The 21196-nt window shown below is 48.3% G+C and overlaps 3 protein-coding genes across 3 annotated transcripts; 2 read left to right on the top strand and 1 right to left on the bottom strand.

Annotated features, from left to right (window-relative positions):
- Positions 1–2155: 2155 nt before the first annotated feature.
- SARC_09592 (hypothetical protein) lies at positions 2156–6533 on the top strand (the record flags this gene model as incomplete). Its single annotated transcript, XM_014296389.1, has 4 exons — positions 2156–4222; positions 4545–4929; positions 5320–5438; positions 6374–6533. Coding segments are annotated over 4 exons (2731 nt in total), but the record flags the coding sequence as incomplete, so codon positions are not given.
- A 221-nt stretch (positions 6534–6754) lies between these two features.
- On the top strand, positions 6755–13948 carry SARC_09591 (hypothetical protein; the record flags this gene model as incomplete). The annotated part of the gene is made up of 6 exons (XM_014296388.1): positions 6755–6847; positions 7736–8173; positions 8582–8627; positions 9159–9263; positions 9732–12591; positions 13451–13948. 6 exons carry the CDS (start codon positions 6755–6757, stop codon positions 13689–13691), a joined length of 3783 nt encoding a protein of 1260 aa, XP_014151863.1. The 3' UTR covers positions 13692–13948.
- Positions 13949–14563: 615 nt separating this feature from the next.
- SARC_09590 (hypothetical protein) lies at positions 14564–20827 on the bottom strand. Its single transcript, XM_014296387.1, has 8 exons — positions 20737–20827; positions 20208–20254; positions 19462–19758; positions 16625–19055; positions 16128–16285; positions 15302–15601; positions 14875–15183; positions 14564–14669 (listed from the first exon to the last, which is right to left on the bottom strand). The coding sequence occupies exons 1-8, from the start codon at positions 20804–20806 to the stop codon at positions 14649–14651; spliced, it is 3633 nt and encodes a 1210-aa protein (XP_014151862.1). The 5' UTR covers positions 20807–20827; the 3' UTR covers positions 14564–14648.
- Positions 20828–21196: the final 369 nt, after the last annotated feature.

The following is a 21196-nucleotide window of genomic DNA, read 5'->3' as shown; positions in this document are numbered from 1 at the left end:
TATATATATATATATATATATATATATATATATATATATATATATATATATATATATATATATATATATATATATATATATATATATACATATATATATATATATATATATTGTATATTATATATATATGAGAATATTCCGATACGTGAACGTAAAGTATATACTCGATACATACAATTGTGGTGAATTCCATACACACTTGCATAAACCCTAAACAAACTGCCATGCGTGGATAGTTTCATACGACCAAATTTACACATATCGGCTTTATAATATTGTATAAAAGCTCAACAAGTTGTTTTTAGACACGCTGAAATGATGCACAAAATTATACACTGGCAATGCACAAGCCTACTAGAAGCACTACAAGCGGACATACTCGTACAACCTTCTGCAGCAAGCTACAGTTGAGATACGCTGGCTTAGGCACAGGTATCCCAACGCACGCACAACACATACGTACATACATTCTTATGCAACCAGCAATACAGTACTAATTGCAGGTATATACGATGTGCAGTACTATGGTTTACAGGAACACGTACATACACGCATACTTATACAATATACAATACGGTATCAATTGCAGGTATATACGATGTGCAGTACTATGGACTGGCCATGCACGTGTCTCTGGGGAGCATCTCGCCCAGGGACATAGCCCACCAGTTTGTGCTGCAGGATACTATCGGGTTTAATCGCATTCAAGTTGACGAGCTGAAAGGTGGCAAGTTCACCAAGGACGATAAGAAGGAAACTGCCCCCAATGTGGTATGTGTGTGAGTATAGAACGAGGCCCCCATACTGGTGTTAAAAATGGGGCTGTACCAAATACAAGGCCCGTATTGCCAGCAGACTGTATGCATGTATTTAAGTACGTATATAGCAGGGGGTTCAAGGGGATGGGTGAAGTGTGTGCAGTGCTACATACGCGGTGTCGTAGTTTCAATAGTTAGGGGCAATGTGAGCAGATACAACAACGATTCCCAAGAGAGCGTACTGCGAGTAGGGATCGGTAGACTACAGTACGAAACGGAAGACGGGGAATGTTTTGTGATGTGATTTCAGGGGTCTTTTCATAGGGTATTACATTTAAATATACACTCGAGATGGCTTGTGCAGATGACTCTTTGCCGCACAGAGAAACTAAGAGACAACACCTGCCATGTCTCAGTGGTCTCATGATGTGTATGCCTTCAGCCCCACCACCCAATGTATACATATCTTCATCTGTACCATATACTTCTATTTTGCGTACTGTTCACTCTGTCCTTATATTGCGTATATGCTGATAGATACTATATCCTTGTATATCGTATATGCTGATAGATCCTCTATCCTTGTATAGCGTATATACTGATAGATGCTCTATCCTTGTATAGCGTATATGCTGATAGATCCTCTGTCCTTGTATAGCGTATATGCTGATGGATACTATATCCTTGTATAGCGTATATGCTGATAGATGCGCACACCCTGCGTATATACTATATTGATGACACAGGTCGCGTTCATCGCCCAGTTCAACGAGATGACGATGTTTGCCATCCACGCCATCTTGGCCAAGCTTGACATCCGACAGCGCGTGGCGGAGGTGGAGTACTTTGTCACAGTGGCACAGACGTGCAGAGAGCTCTATGACTTCAATGCAGTGAAGGCCGTGTTGGGAGCCCTGCAGTCTGCCCCAATTTACAGGTACGCTGCAGTTCGGTACATGCTATGGGGCCGCACGTGGCAATTGGTGTGATGGGAAGCGTTGGGGTTTGCGTAGGGTTCCCAAAGTATAGAGCGCTTCCTATGTTTGTTCTTGTATACGTGCATATATAATAGCAAAATCTGAGCTCTAAACCCTAAACTCTTAAACCATGAAACCCTAAAATCCTAAAACACATAATAGCGAAAGCTTACACACCCCATCTCGCTTCAATAAGTATACTGTACACGGACTAAAAATGACATCGGTAGGTATCGCCATGACGGTGTAATGTCACAACAACTAGATGCTGAGGCTCATTTATACACTAATACGCATAGGTGTATCCTATATCGTTTGACGCACACATACATAGCATATCGACTCACGTCCACATATACAGATGTAGTTCTGTTGCACACAAACTCACTTCACTTCCGCATATGTACTGTATGTACGCAGGCTTAGGTCTACGTGGGCAGGTATCAACAAAACGGTGCAGAAACAGTACGACGAGATGTGTGTACTCATGGGAGAGGATAACAACTTTACAGCGCTTCGCGAAGCATACAGCAACGCACGCGCACATGTGTCAGGGACTATCACGCACACACAAACGCTCACAGATACAAACACGTCTCCTACGTACGCGCCGGATGTGGCGACTACTACACCTATGTCCCTGTGTGTCAGCATGGGTATGAGCATCCAGGAAAATGTATTGCCTAACAAAGGTTCATCCTCAAAGTTATCTGCACAGACTGACACACACGCACACACACTATCACAGCCCTATACGCAATCACAAGCACACACACGCACACACACACACACGCGCGCGCCCATACCCTCCACCATGGTCACGCCCAGTATTGGTAACATAAGTGCCGATGTGGCCATCTGCACCGGAAGGTGTACCAAGAACAGTAGTACCATGAACAAGCGAAATAGCACCCCAGCCGCCTCAGCCAGCCCAACCACCACAACCACCCCTACGTCTCCCATGCGATCATGCTCGCCGAACGGGTCACGTTCAGGGTCACCAACACACACCCAAACACATATATCCAAGCATTCTCCGTCACGTGGGCGTGCATCCAGCCCAACGTACACGCCTGCGCACTCTCAGCGAGAAAGGAGACGGCTACGCGGCAGTAGTAGCAGTGGCACAAGCACGACGCGCATGGAGAGTGTATCGAAAAGCCCCGTGAGAGGGAGTTCCGGGGGTGCGGGGGAGTGGTCTACGGGGGGCGGTGATATGGGGTATGGAGAAGGTGGAAGTAGTAGAGGTAGTCATATGGGTTATTTGGAATACCCAGAAGAGGATACGGAGAGACGCTCATTGCTACACACGTTGACACATCTGAACACGATCGACAGTGTGGGGTGTGAGAGTGGGAGTGTTGGTGGTTGCCATGTTAACGATGGGTTGGGCACTGGCACGCCCACACCGACGATGACACCCGTGCTGACACCGACACGTCCGCTGAGTGTGAATATGAATGCATCTGCGAGTGTAGAGGTTGATCTGTGTATACCTACACACATACACACTCGCGCAGATACGAATACACCACCACCACCTACAGATGTAGAAACTCACACACAAACACACGAAGCTTCACTCGGTGTATCGGATGCAGGTGCAACCGATGAAAGACCCGCAAGCAGCACCGTAGCACACACACCCAACGACGATACAGATAACGCACCTGAAAGCCTGATGGGGGGCGGAAAAGGTATTGTAACTGGCGACAGCGAAGATGTCAGTGCGTGTGCTGAACCTCCATCGAAGGGCCGTAGCCGTACTAAGGCAGGCCCAGACACTCTGGTGCCGAGAGCGATACCTTTCTTGGGCATGTTTTTGACGGATCTGATATATGCGGATGTGGCGCTGGCGGACAACAAGGAGGAGCGAGACAAGCAGACCATCGAGATCATCGAACGTAGTGGCGTGGGGGCGCAAGTGGTTGAGAAGGAAGCACGTATGCGTGCACGGGCCCAAGCAGCGCGGCTGACCCAGGCCAACAGCACGGATATAGGGGACGTTTTGGGGGCATCTAAGAGTGAAGAGGTTGGGGTACATGAGGCGGAGTGTACCATCTACGAGGCAATGCACACGCACGGTACGAGTGTGTACTCTAGCACTACCACCAGTCTGTGTACCGTGGGGACCAATAGCATAGACAGCCTGTGTACCGGAATGGGATTGGGAGTGGATATCGGGACGGGCGTAGGAGGGGTTGATAAACCCTCCAGGCAAGACTTCAGCATGTCTATGGACGATACCCTGTTAGACAGCAACGCTAGCGGGGCCAGTCACCACAAGTATTCGGGTGTACATGCAAACAGCACGTACAGTCGCGGTGCTTCTGCAAGCACAGATGCATTGGGTGTTGCGCTCGGTGAGCATCGCAAGTCAATTCGGACCCACTCGGATGTGCCCTCGCGCAAACGGGAGGGGGTGTCCCATGCACTCGAAGCATTCAATGACAGTCTGGGGGACAGCCTCGTATATGGCCACGAGGGGTATGTGCACGTGTATGTGGAGTATGTGTATGCAGACTTGTGACTGTGTATACATACGTGTATTCTTCAAGTGTATGTACGTATATGTGGAGTTTGTGTATACAGACATGTGACTTGTCCTTGATACACAGGATTTACAACTGTCATCTTATCTTTTCCGTCAACGCGCCCACCATTTCACGCAGGATTCCAGACAAGAACAGTTAGACGATATTTGCTCATATACGGGTAACTCGTGTATAGATCACCTTCGCTACATAGAATAAACTGAAGTTGTTTGTTCCAAAATAACACATATCTGCACCTGGTTTCTATTGTACAGCAAATCTCGAGCCGCGAAGACAGACACAAAGCTCAATATACCTACTACCAGGGTGCGTGCATGGTCAAATGGAATATGGTACAAGGCAAAGGAGCCTTCATGGGAAGCAGTCAATGCCCAGCCCAGAACGCGTACACCTGTGTCTGAGAAGAAGGACTTGGGTGCACAGACAGGTGCAAATAGCAGCCGCCCTACAGCGAGGGTGAAGCAAGGGGGTAGGAAGGCTACCAGCAGTGCACATTTGAGACCCATTGTGGGCCTGTCCAGTTATATGCAAGGGCTGTCAAGATTCACAGTGTTGATGGATGAGCGAGAGGCGTATAACCTGTCCCTGCGATGCGAGCCGAAGGCTGACCGCACGCATAGGCCTGAGCAGCAGTGGAAGGTGGGTGTTGGCACGTGATTCGGTCATCATATTGAGATTCCGATTCATTGTTTATCCCCACGAAAGCAGAATACAACTTCGCATAGGCACAAACCAAACAACTCATCCAAATTTAACTCGTTCTACGCAGCAGTTTTCTATTCAACGTCGTGCTCTGCTCTGTATCACTCGCGTGCGTATCCTACAGAGCCGTCTGCAGCATCAAGTTGATTGTACCAATTCGTCCCAATGGCGAACTATAGTTCGAACGAGGCTACTAGATTCACCTTTACATTTATAAATGATTTAAAAAAATTATATATCAGCCAGTAGATGGCGATTGAAGAACAGGCGGGCAGCGACACACCACTCATATTATATTGTACCGTTTGCTACGTATTCATCTTGCAGGTGATCGATCCAAAACTGTTCGACACTGACTCACTCCATGGGAGCACGCCGGATACGATACTCAAAGCACTAAACATATTCGATGAGAGGCTCGACCGTTTGCATATGCGCTTGCAAAGGTAGGATCTAGCTCTCGCTAAGGTGTGGGGCACGCTGCAAATGTGACTATGGCAAACTGGATGGTGCTTGTGCTGTGGCTTGGCTGCTTGTGTAGCCGGCTGTTTTCTGCGCGCATACACATATTATATATTGTAGATAACCAAAGCTGGATATGTATGTAGTCGCATCTATTCTGTGAATGCGATGCATACACTCATGGATGCAAGCACAGCTGAACAGAAGGTTCCGCGTTGTGAAGCAAAACAGATGCGCAAGTCCAATAGATTATCAGTCTCTGTGCATATTTATGTAGGTTTTGTACTATAAAATTACGTAGTGCATGTGTGGGTGTGCTAAAGTGTTAGATGCGCAAGTCCAATAGATTATCAGTCTCTGTGCATATTTATGTAGGTTCTGTACTATACAAGTACGTAGTGCACGTGTGGGTGTACTTAAGTGTTAGATGCGCAGTCCAATAGATTGTCAGTCTCTGTGCATATTTATGTAGTTTTTGTACTATACAAGTACGCAGTGCACTGTACGTACAGAGAGGTAAGTTTGCGGTATTCATCTCAACACGAGCGTTTTTATATCTGGAGATTGATTCGAATCGGCATACTTACATCAGTTGGAACTGAATTATTCGGTTGTATTCCGAAGACTTTCCTCCCACCCACTGCATTATCTGCAATTTGTGAGTTAAGCTTTAAAGGTATAGATGCGTATTGTCATTTCTAATGATAGATACATGGGTGAAAAACATCAGTGGACGCACTGGTTAGATAAAGAATCGAGCTTCTGCATCACCCGCTACTAAACTACCGACTGACTATCACCTGCTCAACAATGCATAGCCTAGCTGTATCGAATAATCAGTCCAAAGGCGAATGACCATGGTTTGTCGTAAACACTGCTAAGCGAAAGCTTATACTTTCCAGCAGTATTTTTTTTCTAGCAAGACCCCTCCCACGTTCGAAGATGTAGCTCTCGCCACGTTTGATATCATGTGCGCAGTTGTGCGCCTTAGGATACCAGGCTTAACCCATGGCAGATGTCAAACGAAACGGCAAACGTGGACACAACAAGCTGCTGCATATAGTACGGTCAATTTGTGAACTTATTGCTTGGTTTTTAACTCAGCTATGTGTATGTAAGAGGTATATGAAACATAGATACACCCTGGCAGGCGCGAAGGAGATAGTAATGTGTATGCATTGAATTCAGCTTTCATACTCTTCCATTCAATTATTCAATCCATTCAGCTACGAACTTGCAGCACCCGTGTATCTAAACCGCGTACTTCGTTTTATCCATTTGCCACTTAAGCTACAAAACGATGAACGATGCACCTGACAGCAGCTCACGCGATTGCCTCGTGCCACTGCCGCCTGGACCAACCGCTGTCACCATCACAGACGACAATGAAAACGTATGCCATGCATGTGCAATCCCACAGTATCATACGACATGTCAATGAAAACGTATGCCATGCATGTGCAATCCCACAGTATCATACGACATGTTAATGAAAACGTATGCCACGCATGCGCATACTTGCACTTTGTACGTAGGCTGTCTACTCAGCCCACTCAAGTATGAGGTTTAATCCCCACAGTATCATACGGTATGCCGGTCTGCGCCAGTGTCGTTTGTTCTAGCGCCATAAGTACTACAGGAATGATTTGCTATCGAGTTCACTGGTCGCTGTCACTCCTCGCTTACGTTCTCTGCTTTGCGTTCGTTTTCTTCATCGCAAAATTGTCCTCTGAGATTGACAAATTCCTTTACTTTTTAATCAAATGAAGGATAAGAGTGTACGTTGCTGCGTTTATGAAATATCATCCGCATATACTTCTAGAAGTGATTGCATTACTTTTGTATTTTATCGTTAATAACTCTTTAATTATTATCCTAGTGGCCTGTCTTTAACATGATGGCAATACCTTTTTATTTTACAATCCACTGTCGATTTACAAACAGAGAGTACTCGAATAGTGCAACACCATAATATAAGGAAGACGTTGTGTGTGTATATGTGTTCTATTGCTTATCGCCTGAACTATACCAACGCACGCGCTACGTTATATTAACTCAACTACAGTCAATAGAAAAGCACATCTACAAAGATCAACAATTTATCACCAGCGTGAGGTTTACAGAATCGAATTAGCAAGCAGTCCCATCTTACCTTGACGGATCCACACACACCCATTGAGTAAGACATCACACACAGATGAGATATTCTTTCTCAGATGAAGCACGCACGTCTCAATGATGCACTGACTCTCTTATGTAATTTTTTGGTCATTGCTTACAGCTGTGGTCGTTCCAGTTGCACATTACACAACTGCGCCGGATGTACAAACAGGCCATTGCAGCGCAGAAGATCACAGCCCCTGCATCGCCAAACACACCCAAGGCTTCGCAGACTGTGGTAGGCGAACAGGCAGATGACACAGAGGAGAAAATTACTTCCTTGGCAACCGACCCATGTTGCCATGACAACGACGGACGGGCGGGCGGCGAGAGGCATACACTCGCGCTTCGTCCGTGCGGCAGCATTGATTCGACGTCCATGCCGGCGTTGCCTAGCAACCGGATGGCCAATGGTATTGATAAGAAGCGCGAATCGTTTACTTCCAATGCGAGTACGATAGGCCCAACGACAGATAACCCCTCAACGACACGAGAGGGGCGACCACCACGACCAAGCAGCATTGACCTCAACAAGCACAGAGCCGACAAGACCGCTGAGGTGTGTTGGGGGTGTACTTTAGAGTATATGCCGCTCAGATAGCGGGATTTATTTTTACTTTGCGAAATTCTCGAGTGTCAAAGGAATTCGATATCGTTGAATGTCCTGTGCTGGGTTTGCGCATGTCGCGTGTGCTGTGGATGTCATGCCGGCTGATGTATACTTTACCGGTACCTTTTGAAACAGATCATTGATCGGATAGGATCCAAAACATGTGCTACTGAAGTGGCACACCTTTTCTGATTCTGATACCACCACGTGTCCGTTGGAAGCCACTCGGATTTAAAATTTAAAGGTTTAGGGAGTAGGTTTTTAGCGTTAGAAATTACTATCACTTTTCTTGTCACTTGCGACCTATGCCCCATACATCAGAACTGTACTAAATCGACCTGCTTTTCGATTTCACAGTACTCCGATGAGGTGCCCGCGTCGCCCAAAACTCGCAACAAACGAGGTAAGATACTCAGCCCAATTTGCATTTTGTCGTCAGGTTGGATAGTGAAAGGCGTGTTTTCTCTCCGCCTCTCATTGCATTCATGTCGTAATAGTGGATAAAGACAGGCTTGATGATTCTCCGCATCTCGCTGCATTGAATAAGCCAAAAAAAAAAAATTTGAAAGCTATGGCACAATTAAGACCTCTCATCAGAGCCTTGATACAAACCATTGGGGGATGACATACACGCCAGTATAGAAATACCGCTTATCTTGGCACATTTGTGTCTTCTTTTGTGGCTTGCTCAATGACTCTTTTGCGGCGTGCGCTCATCGGGGAGGTTGTACCCGTATCTGTAGCTGCCAACTTCCCTCCAATCAGTCTACCTCCTTGCCGCCCATCACCACATACCAGAGTATCGGGCACACACCGATGTGAATTGGGTTTTTAAGTATATGAAGTATATCTGCTTGCTAACCCTCTATCCGCTGAATACAGCAAATAGAGTATTGCCGCATACGCTGAAACTAACCCACCACCTTTACCCCAGGTTGGCACGCATTCTTCGGACGGTCAAAGAAGCAAGGTCATAAAAACAGTGTCCCTGGGACAACTTCACAGCAAATGTCTCAGCTGTCGCTAGCCACATCAATTCGTGCGTATGATGTGCGCAACGAAATTGTACAGTTATATAAATGAGTGTGATATTCTGAATATAATGCACATATGTGTTAGTCCCTGCGTGTATTGCGGCGCTACTAGGAAGCCATTGATTTCTCATGTACATATCGAGCATACTATGCATGCCCACTTGACTATAGATGCATACTTCTGCGTGATCGAGGGAACCATCGATACTCTCGAGTACATAGGTAGACGTGTTCGTACTTATAATCCACACCTTCGGTGTGGCCAAAGGATGTGAAATGATTGTGCGCTTGAGTGGCAGAGGGCAAGATACCAATTTCTCAATTTTAGGCATTTGACAATCCATAGATCATAGAGCAAGCACGGCTACTCAGGGGATTCAAAATCCAGAAAGAGATAGTACGTTAATAGACAACGCTATGTCTCGGATATAATATAACTGATGTATCTTTAAGCCGTCAACATCACAAAACAGCGCAACAACGCACATTATGCATCATACAGGCGTTGCACTCTATCCTGACGCATACCGCCTCGAAACCGTACTTTCAACCTGTTACAGAGCCTGAGACCAAGAACACGCCAGATGGGCAACCAAGCGAACCAGCAACCACACCGCAGAAAGAGGTGCTAGACGACACCCCTATACGCCGCTTCAAATCGATGGAGAGTGTGTTCCGGGTGTCGAAGCAGAACAAGGTTTTCCCCAATACCGGGATGAATACCGGTACGCAAGTGCAAGAAGGCTGTCAGGCAGCACACAGACAACAAGGGAATAAGGTGTCGGGATTTGGTGTAAATGGGAAACAGAGACTCAGTGTTAGCTCAGACGCGATAGACAACCTGGAGCTGCAGACGCGTACGCAAACACGCGCACTGGCAGACACACTCGCGCTGGCGAATGCGCACAGCGCTCTGAGTGAAGATAAAGACGCATTGCAGTTCAAAGGAAGGGGGAGCGTGACGGCTGGAACAAACACGAATATGAATGCGTTGGGCCGGAGAGCGACCAAGCGACTGCTCAATAGGAAGAAGAGTGTGAAGGTGAGATATGCCGACCAGGAGACGAACAAGGTGGCCCTGACGGCCACTGTGAGTGTGCAGATGTCTGCGACCGTGCACTTTGCCACCAGCCAAGCAACGGACACAGCCCATCCCCTGAGCGTTAGCACCCTCCAGCTGAATGTTGACTCGGCTGCGCCAAAGAGCACACTATCAACCACCCAGACACACTCGCCCACTCCTACGACGCGCGTACACTCTGAGTTCCCCAGTGGCCGGCGTCTGGTGCGCAATAGCATCGCATCACTGTGTCCGGGCCAACTCGAGAAGCAGAGCGGGTACGCTGACGAGGCATTCTTCGACAATCCCGTGTACACTCCCGCCCGGCGCAAAAGATCAGACGCGCAAACCCACACGCGGGTCTATTCCCCACCGACTGGTAATCTACATCCGGCGTCGCACGCAAATAGCGCGCGAAATATGCACACTCGCCGCGAGACCAACACGCGCGTTCAAGCGCCCAGCAGTGGCCCTAGATATCCTTTGAGCAATTGCTTGCACGCTGTCGCTGATCCCAAACACCGACGCGGCAACTCGAGTCGCGTGTGTGCACAAGCCAGAAGTCCAGACAAGGCGCCTGTGGATCACCGGAGAATAGAAGGGACTGTGTTGGACGAGCCGCAAATGCAAGGTATGGACAGACTGAAGAGCAGGGCTAAGAGTATGTACAGCCGAATGAACGAAGGCGAGTATGCAGCTGCGTGGACTGCTTCGAGGTACTCTGTGGGGCCTGCCGGTGGGGTCGGTCGGCGGCGGAGTTCCGAGAGCAGTGTGAGTACTTGTGAGCAGGAGTGTGGGAGTGCTGAGGCTGCGGACACTCTGAGCTGGCGTGTCAACCCGCTCCAATACGAGCGGATGGTACTTGTAGACGACAGCGGCCGCCCTACCCACACCCCCACCCCCAACGCCAGCCCCTGGGAGCCAGTACACGCGAGTGCCAATGCAAATTCGGCTGACAGAGACCGCGCACATCACGCGTTAGACACACGCTTCATCGCACTGCCAAGTACAGATAGCAGTGCGTCTACCGAGACCGTGTCTTCCCAGGGGAAGGCATCGCGTATGAGTTTGTCGATGTCCCCGCCGTCGGTGCGGCGGGAAAGTGTCCGGTCTGTGCTTGTGGATCCGATCTGTCTGTCAGGGGACGAGGCGAGCGATGCCGATTCAGCTGATGCAGCCGATGCTGAAAGGCGCGAGGGCCATGGCTATGAGCAGGCCCAACAAACATACGAAGATCAGTGTGGGGAACAACCGGGTGAGCACAGTTTGCAAGATGCTCGAGCGTTGGAAGGGGCTGGGCTAGACCGCGTGCGTGACAGCGAGACAGGCGATGCAGACCTGAACGCAACCAACTCAGAGGCACGGGGCATATGGACCAATGCAGGCCAGCCCACACGTGGGACAGGCACTGGAGTGCATGGGGATGACCGCGAGATGCGCCGGAATACAGTCAACGCCGGAGCTTACGACGAGAGTGGCTCGGAAAGCAGACGTGTGGTCTCAGACTGTGCGCAGGGGATGGCAGAGACGGAGTGTCGCGAGTCTGTTGCCCCGACGCCCGTCACGCCGCGTGTGATCCACAGAGATGTGCTAGACAGCTACGTACCAGATAACGAGCACGGGAAAGTATCAGATAGCCTACACAAGGCCAACACACACAGTACAGACAACCGGCTGGTTTGTGACGTGGGCAGGGGCATGCATAACACGCTCGATGACATGCCCCATGCGCCCGTGGGAAAAGCATTCTCGTTCGGAAGTGAGAGCCTCATGGCACGCAAGGATAGCAGAGGCAGTGATAATACACTGGACAGCGCATCTCGCTCACGAGACGTGTCTATCACCGGCAGCCGTACCATCAGCCTCAGCAGCGCCAGCGCGTTGAACAACATCCACAGTCGGACCTCCGGGAACAGTCTGCGTGCGTCCCTGACCAACAACAGTCGGTCGAGCACCAGCAGTAGCATTGCGGACAAGCTCAAGCACTCGCCCGATGTGGTAGGTAAGGTCACCCGTGCGCGTTCGTTCTTCGAGTGTCTGCCCACGACTGTCTCGCCCAACCCAAGTGTATTGCGGCGTGAGAGAGATGTGCAGTACAAGACGTACTCGCACACACGCGCGGTGATAGAGAGTGCGTGCGAGGATGAGTCACTTATTTTGAAACATCGTAGGCGGACAGACGAGGACCTGCGGAGTGGATCAGGGGCGCACAGTAGTGTGCGCACACGTGTACGCAGCTATGCACAGCCACCCGGCGAAACAAACATAGCAAGGTGAGTGTGGGAAACAAGCATAGCAAGGTGAGTGTGGACACCCCACTGCGGTGGACATTCTGTATCGATCGTGTCCGCGCACCAGTAATGTTATAGTGTGTGTGTGTGTGCTGTTGTTCTTGCTCCTGGTTCTATGCACACGTGTATAAGCTGGCAGTTGTGGGTGAGTGTGCGCTTGACGACTCGCCATACATACACCGCAAGTTCAGTATACAGCTGCTAGTAGTAGCCGGTCGGACGACGTGGCCGTATACGTATACGCATGAGCAGCATTCAAGATGGCGCACAGTACGCATACATATGACACCCTCCAAGACACAACTCAGTCTTCGATCTAGGTTCTCCACACAGATTTACATCCACAATTGTTTTGGTCACAGTGGCTTTACTATTTGCCCTCCCACGTGCGGCTGCATCGTTGTCTGACCATTCGTCTAGCTTGGATTTTATCGCTTCATATACTGGTCGGATCCGCTGTCTTGCTCGCTGCAATTGTCGGTAGAACCGACTAGTAGGCCCCGACATGCGTATACGATGATGATATTTCAGGCGTTGAAAATTTGTAAGCAACCCTTCTGACGTTAATATGTAGGTTTCTCTCATGGAGGAGACATCCTGGATAATACAGGCGTGATCACAGAACTCGGAGAAGATTATACTTGTAACGCCATATATATATATATACGAAGTCAGTTATAACCGTACGTATTTGCATCGCTATCTGTCATAGCTAGAATTTCCCCATCGCCACTTATCCGAATCATCCACCACTATCAATTGCTTCAACTCGTTCACCTAACTACCCACCCTCGAAAAATGCTGACTTTCGTACACATTTGCCTTACTCTCCATGCTACAGAAAGGGATCGGCGTTTACAGGCTCGGGTTCAGGGGTTGAAGCAAGCCTAGCCCAGGCAATCTCAGAGCGTCAGCTTGAGCTGCTAAGTCTGAGTGAGATGGTTCTCTACTCCGCACAAACAGGGCCGAGCCAACCGCCCCTGACTCAGACAGAGGCCACCGCCAAGATGCGAGCGCTCATGCACACCCAGGCCACGGCTATCGACACCCTGGTTGGATTGTTATCCCAGGGGTCCGCGTAGATCCGTGCGCATCCAATGTGTAGTATAACGACTGCAAACCAGTGAACATCGTCAAAATACTGGTCTCCACTGTCCCAGCAAACAACAATTGTTCCGCAATTGACCACTGTAGTATACGTCCTTGTGGACCCCATCCACACAGTCGGCAATATCGAGATATCGTCGCCAATGAGACTGTTGGGCGTGACAGAAGATAGGACGCATGCACCTGCGCCATGTGCTGCGACTATCTGAGATATGGATTAGGCTGACTTTGCAACTCGCATCAAAAACCTTGTTTGTAGTGGAAATGGGTTCAGAGAAGTACCCTCACAATCATCTCTATATACGAGAATGATCGATCCCCACCGTCCATACCACATAGTAGCCGGCGTATCAAATAGGGCCTCTAGATCTCCAGAGGAGTGTGCATAAACACTGATATAATAGTACAAAGCAATGTGTAGACAGGGGTACCGCACCTCATAACACGAATTCAACCTGTGAGATATTCAAGTTAAAAGAATGTCCCTGCGTATTCCTTCCGCGGTAGTTTATGTATGTTTATATGCAACGATTAACCTCAACTGCGAGGCACTAAGAAGTGGGTCATATTGCTACAGTATTTTTCAGATCTTCTATATTGTACTAAACACACACATTCGAATTGACCCTTCGTCGGAGCGGACTCCAATAACCAAGCACCGACATATTAAAACTTCTACCATATCACAACAATCACTGTCATTCAATTTTGAACCACATCCCAACAATTCAATACCGACATCACAACAATGCAATATCGGTTCACTGACATTCAAATTGTACACAATCAAAAATGGAAAGTAATTACTAAAGGGAAAGTTAAGATAAAGATTCACGAAGGTCTTCAGTGCTTCGCGAACGAATAACCGAACAGCGCTGGCCTATGGTTTAGTGCTGAATCGTTTATTAATTTGGAAACGACGTTCAGCTGCATCAATTTAAGAATTCCAATTTCTGTAGGGAAGGAAAGGAAATATAATATATCATTTAGAGTATGTTCAATTCGTGGATCACTTCAATATACACTCCGGTATGTCTGTCACAAAAAAATGGTAATAATTCAGTGGTATACCCCAATTTTCCAAATCCCATCATACGTCCACAGTACTAAAAAAAAACCCATGTAGTCTTAACACCACTACAAACACCGCCCGCTTACCTGACTTTTTAAGAACCTCGCCTCGTCATCACCCTCGGGTAAGATCTCCGACCATTTCAGGCCACTTTCAGTCCATACGGCCTTGGCTTTCTCCTCGTTCTCGGTCTTCTGCACATATTTAACCAGAGCAGCAATGGTTTTAGCGGGAGCGTCGCTCATAAGTTCTCCTCGTACTTCCTCTAAGGCGGGCACTTCTTTAACTAATTGTTCCAGCTTGACCAGTCCTGAGAATAGCGCGGAACCCACCACATCTGCGATGTATTCGGGCGCCTTGGGGGCGTCGCATGTGATGTCATCTAAAGCCGGCATCTGCAAGCGAGCAAAGAGAAACAATGTCATTAGTGGGGGGGGCGTAGTAACTCTGGTCTTAAGAGGCAATTCAAACATCGAGCAGTTCGCATTTGTTCTTCCGTGCTGAAACACCTACCAATTCGTTCAATCCCTTGGCGATATCTGAGCCTGTGTGAAGCTTCGCCTCGCTAATAGAAATATACAATTTTGAAATTTTATCGCGCTTGGCCGTCTTCGCTTCTATGGCCTGGTTCAGTACTACATCCGTCATAAGAGGTGCGTGTTGTGCGTTGCCGAGTTCCTTGAGTGTGGTAAGCATGTCCTCTACTTCACCAGACACTATAGCCTGGTTAAGGATGGCCAGGAACTTTTTTTTGAAATCCTCTGGTGACAGCTTGACCTCTTCAGGCTTGGGCACAGCCGGTGCTTCGTTATTCTAAAAACGGTAGGTGACATGGCGAAACACCATAGAATATTAGCAACGGGATAATTGAGAGGGAAAGCTAAGGCTCACATAAATACAAGCATCAGCGTCTATGTTATGCTCATGTACAATACATGCCTTGTAAGAACAAAAGTATGTGTGAATTGATGCCTGCGAATGCAACTTTAGAACTGACTATCAGGAATAGAGAGAGATTTCGTCGATATATAAATAGAATTAGCGCGCACAATGCATCATAGGGTCAGCCGAAACGTAAACTATTCGATTTTTCCCAGTTAGAACTTGCACACTCGAATTCAATTCTATTTTGGAGCAGCTGGCTATCTGATCTCAAAAGGGGGCGATTTTTCTCGCTCACGTTCAATTCTTCAGCGCACGCATAACAAACGGCATAGCAACAGCCTCGGGTACCCGCAATTCAATATATGCGTGCACATTCTTCGATGCATAAGAATGCATTGAGAATTGTCAAACGTAAACACATTATATCTATCCTCAGATGCACACCCATACACACCTGTTTCGGCTTAAGTTGCAATGGACCCCTGAGCTTGGGCGCCTTCTCTTCAGAACTACCGTGATCGTTGAGCATGGAGAAGGCATTGCCCCTCCTGCCCGCACCTGCGGCACCACTACCACTGCCCCCACCGGGACCTAATCTAACACCTCCACTATCTAAAAGGTTAAGGTTCAGTTGTATTAGTAGAGGTCAAGTTGGCCTGAAACCTCCGCCTTCGCCATCTTAAGAGAACGAAGCTTTCGTATTTCAGAGTATTAAACAAGCATACGTGCCTTCTGAGCACATCCATTTTTTCCTCTATTATCTATAAGGTGGACCAATTGTCTATGACGAGTTCGTTGAGGACAAAACAAGCAGGGAGTACTGTGATCTAAAACTGTACCTCACTACGACATTGGACCGAAGAATCAAAGAATAACTATCCGCTCTACGCGTTCACATACAAATACGTTCATATCCACTAAATAATAATTGCATCACATGCATGAACATACCTAAATGGCCGAAGCCTCTACCAGCATTACTATTACCTCCCGGGCCCAGCACAACCCCAGCACCACGGTCACCCTGTGACGGCGCTCGACTCTGTAGCGATCGCAGCGCACCGGCATCCGCCCTCGTGCTCGGTTGCCTCGCCTGTACAGTGTTCCACCCATCGTTGGACTGGTTATTGTTGTTGTTGCTGTTGTTGTTTCCGTAATTATTCTGTTGCCTGCCACCGTACTGGTTATTGCTCCGCGTGCCCCTGCTGTTGTTATCCCTGTTGTGGCTGTCGTGTCTGCCTCCCCCAGCGTGTCTCTGCTCTATTTTCTTGGCTTCTTTGGCCGCCTCCCTGTGGATGTCCTCGATCTTCTTGGGACCGGCATCGCCCTTTCGGGGGACCCACTTCATCCTTCGTAAATCAATGATATCCATAAGAATGCACCGCACACGTGATGACAGGGTCTTCTCCTCGGACAACTCGCGGATACGATCAAAGTACGTATCCATCATCTTCGCCGCGTTGGGCACATCGAGCATCTTACCCACAGTCTCCATCAGATTGCTGAGACACACCAGGTCCTCTTCCTCCGGTAGCTTCTGCTTGCCCTTGCCCTTCAACAGGTCGTATATACACGAATGGATTACCTTCTCATTCAAGATGGACAGCTTAAACAACTCTCCGATGAACTTGATGTTACCCACTTGCCTGAGTTTCGCTCTGACAACCTTCTCGTCCATCTCCTCAGCAGCCACACCCTCCTGAGACGCAAACACCTGCTCACGCTCGAACTCAGTTTGGCATCTGTTCAACAAAGTACGTCTAAACGAGTTGACATTACTCGTCTTGGCCTCACCCTCGCCCTTGAAGTTGTACTTCTGGTTGCTCAAATCCTTACAAAGGCGCGCATACAGCCCAGAAAACCCTGGTTCATCCAAAGCCTTGTCAAATAGCAGGTCAATGACCGCCTTTAACCGGGCCTCGGACGTAATAGGGAGAGACAACAGTTGCTTTCCGATTTTGTCGTACTTCTCCACAGTAAGCTTGTTCAGCAAGGCCTTACCGTTACGTACCATCAACTCTATCTCCATCACCTCCTTCTTTACCTCGTCCTCGATGGCATCCGTATTTATCGCCGCCTTTGGCTTCCAGGCATTCTCGCTACTCTTCGGTAGCGGCACGTACGGCGCCAGAGCCTCTACTTTGCCCTCTCTGTTAATAAACGTGGTGGGTGGCGGTTGGTTCTGTTGGTTATTCCTCTGGTTGTAACCTCTGTTACCACCGCCCCCACGCCTACCCTGAGAGTGTTGCCTCTGTCCCTGACCACCTTGGCCACCCCCGGCCGTATAGTTCCTGGGTGTGCTGAACTGGTGGTTTCTGTCGCCTCCGCCACTCTGCATACGGTTCATGCGTTGACCTCCCGCACGCCCTCCCAGCGGTTGCGGCACTACATCGACAGCCACCTCGGGGTGCATGATCATATCCCTCGGCGCCTTGACAATCAGTGACTTGAACATCTTCAGGAACTCCATCTCGTAGCACTTCTTGCCTGTCTTGTCACTGGGGGACCACGTACCCTCAGGGTACACAGGCTTTACCACCGTGGGTTCGCCCTTCTCAATGGCTGTGAGCTCGCCATCCAAGGCCTTCATCGCTGCGCCCATATTCTTCTTCTCCTCGCCATCTTTGCCCTCAGCATCCACCGGAACCCCAGCCTTAGCTGCTGCCTCCTTCAGACTCTTCTCTTCCGCTTTCTTGGCTTCCTCGGCTTTAGCCTTCTCTTCCTGGGCCTTCTTCTCAGCCGCCTCTTTCTCGACCTTTTCCTTCTCTTCCTGGACCTTTTTCTCAGCCTCCTCCTTGGCCTTCTTTTCAGCCTCCTCCTTGGCCTTCTTTTCAGCCTCCTCCTTGGCCTTCTTTTCAGCCTCCTCCTTGGCCTTCTTTTCAGCCTCTTCCTTAGCCTTCTTCTCCGCTTCTTCCTTGGCTTTTCTCTCAGCCTCTTCCTTGGCTTTTCTCTCGGCCTCCTCCTTTTCCTTCTTCACACGCTCTTCCTCGACCCTCTTCTCCTCCGCCATACGAGCCTCCTCGGCCTTCTTTTCTTTCTCGGCCTTGTCTTTTTCCTCCTGCGCCAACCTCTCTGCCTCTGCCTTCTCCTTGGCTATCCTCTCTTCTTCAGCTTTTGCAGCCCTTTCCTTCTCTTCTTGTGCCTTTTTCTCGGCTTCTGCCGCCTTATCGTCGCTCACTTTTCCCGCCTTAGCGTCAGCCGACTTTGCCTTCTCCTCAGCGGCCTTTGCCTCAGCCTTCTTCACCTGCACCTCTTTGCCAGAGTTCGGGTCTATGATCTGCAATGCACACGACTTGCGCACACGTGGTGGTTGTGTCTGTGTGGTTGGCGCACCTCCCAAGGCCCCGCTGGGCACACCTCCGCCTTGTATACCGCTGTAGTACTGTGTTGGTATACGTGCGTAGGGAACGGTTTGATTGTGAGTGGAGGAGACTGCGTAGAGTGCGTGTATGTGTGCTACACAGTGCAGGTTTGCGTTTCGTGGTACAACCGTGTTACAAGTTCTGTGTATGGTCCGATTGAAAACGTAGCGGAAGGGTGTCCGTGAAGTGCGCGCAAGTACTTATGTGCAATCTTACGTGATGCTGCAAAATTTTCAACACCCAGAACAGCCTTCCTTCAGAGATAAAACGAAACACGCGGTCAACACACTCCAAAGGCCACAAGCTAGCCCCACACCCGTCATACACAATCAATATGAAAAGCAAAGTAGTAGTCAGTCAGACATGAGCAACCGCCCGCGCGAACCCACACCCCGACTTCAGCTTGCATAAACGAAACGAACACACCTGAGTGCCACTAGGCGCGTAGTACGGTTGAGTGTATTGCTGAAACGCCCCGAACTGGGGTGGCGGCACAAACCCGAAATTCGGTCTGATATTGTACGGCATCTGATGGTGGAACTGGCCTCTCCCACCACCCTGTTGCTGCGGAAGCATGCCGTTGCCACCATTGGTTCCTTTCGGCATGTTGGGTCTGGGACCACGTGGCTGGTGCTGCTGGGGTGGGGGTGCGCCTGATTGGTTGGGGTTGAATGGTGGGGGCGCTTGCTGCTGCTGCTGCCCCTGAGGACCTCCTTGACGTGGCTGTTGGGTTAGATATGTAGGTGTGATTAGATTTATGAATGCATGTGAGTGACTGCTTGGTCTGAGGTGAATACTGAGAAGTCTGAATGCACTGGTGTGCATGTGTTTCTTAGCAGCACTACCACGACAGTCTCCGACAAATATAGATCGTGCTTTTTTAGGACTGGCCATATCACACAGAGGTGACAACTATTGGGACAGAGTAACAATCAAACTTTTAAGTACACACGCTCGTACATACACGCACACTGATATACGCAGGGCGCGAGCTCTCACAAGCAGCTGTTTTAATTTTGTACAAAGTTCTTTGAACTTTGCCAGCAATCTCATCAAACATGTAGTGACAATATGAGATCCATGGTGTCTTCCGATTGCCACATACGCCGGAAAATACCAAACACATACAGCACATATACACAAATCTCACTATCTCTTATTGCAAAACAAACCATATTCTTGTCAGTCCCCTGAGCGTTGTCTGCTCCTCTGCTGCCCTCTGTAATATGAAGAAACATCGCCATGAGATAAACATTTGGAGGTCATATCACATAACACAGGCGGGCATCGACACATCATGCAGCAGTTGATTGAGAGTGATTGAGCATTTGATACTACGAGATGGACAACCATGCGACATCACTGAATCATCGCGTAACACGGCTAGTTGTGATTAAGAACTTGGATGCAGCTGTAATTGAATATGAAACAGCAAAGTCTACGCCCAAACACAACCAACCAACCAGCAATAATCTCAATCTGTAAATCAGCCAAAGCAGATTAGACAACAACAAGCAGTGATAGACCGAACGGATACAATGCACAAAATAAATAGCATAGCGTAGCGGTAAACTATAGTGGAACATATACAAAAACAACAATAGACTTACACGTGATTGCGTAGCAGTTAGCATTGTCACAACGGACACTCATGAATGTGAAGTGTGCGAACTAAAAAGAATAAAGATCATGAATACTCACGATTTATAGTTTGGCGATCGCCTTTAGAAGCACCATTTCTCGCTCCCCTACTATTATGATTATTTGACATGAGTCGGATAAAGATCTACCTGCCAGGTGAATTGGGAACAGAAAAACGTTAGTCGCTCGCTTTTAAACGTGAGATGAGTGAAAAAACGAGGACTAAGTCTCCCCCCGTCACATCATGTACATACACTTTTACTACACACAGATAAATCTTACAACATACATCAATGCAATCACGCATAGATGCATCCATTCATACATATATACCTATGCACATAATATACATCCATTCAAATATTCATATATTCGTCCACAAATACATTCATATATGCATACATGCACACAACTATGCATATATATATATATATATATATATATATATGTATATATATATAATAATATATATATATATATATATACTATTATATATATATATATAGTATGTGTGTTATAT

Source organism: Sphaeroforma arctica (assembly GCF_001186125.1).
Source record: "Sphaeroforma arctica JP610 unplaced genomic scaffold supercont1.994, whole genome shotgun sequence".
NCBI lineage: Eukaryota > Ichthyosporea > Ichthyophonida > Sphaeroforma > Sphaeroforma arctica.
The sequence above is the reverse complement of the archived record's forward strand: the minus strand, read 5'-3'. Positions and strand labels throughout refer to the sequence as shown.

Excerpts from the sequence above, each read along its gene's own strand:
- SARC_09590 (XM_014296387.1), bottom strand. The coding sequence starts at position 20,806 with ATGTCAAATAATCATAATAGTAGGGGAGCGAGAAATGGTGCTTCTAAA. Across the intron at positions 15,184-15,301 it reads CCAAGGGATTGAACGAATTG|ATGCCGGCTTTAGATGACAT; the intron begins GTAGGTGTTTCA and ends GCTCGCTTGCAG. Across the intron at positions 14,670-14,874 it reads CGAGGTTCTTAAAAAGTCAG|AAATTGGAATTCTTAAATTG; the intron begins GTAAGCGGGCGG and ends CCTTCCCTACAG.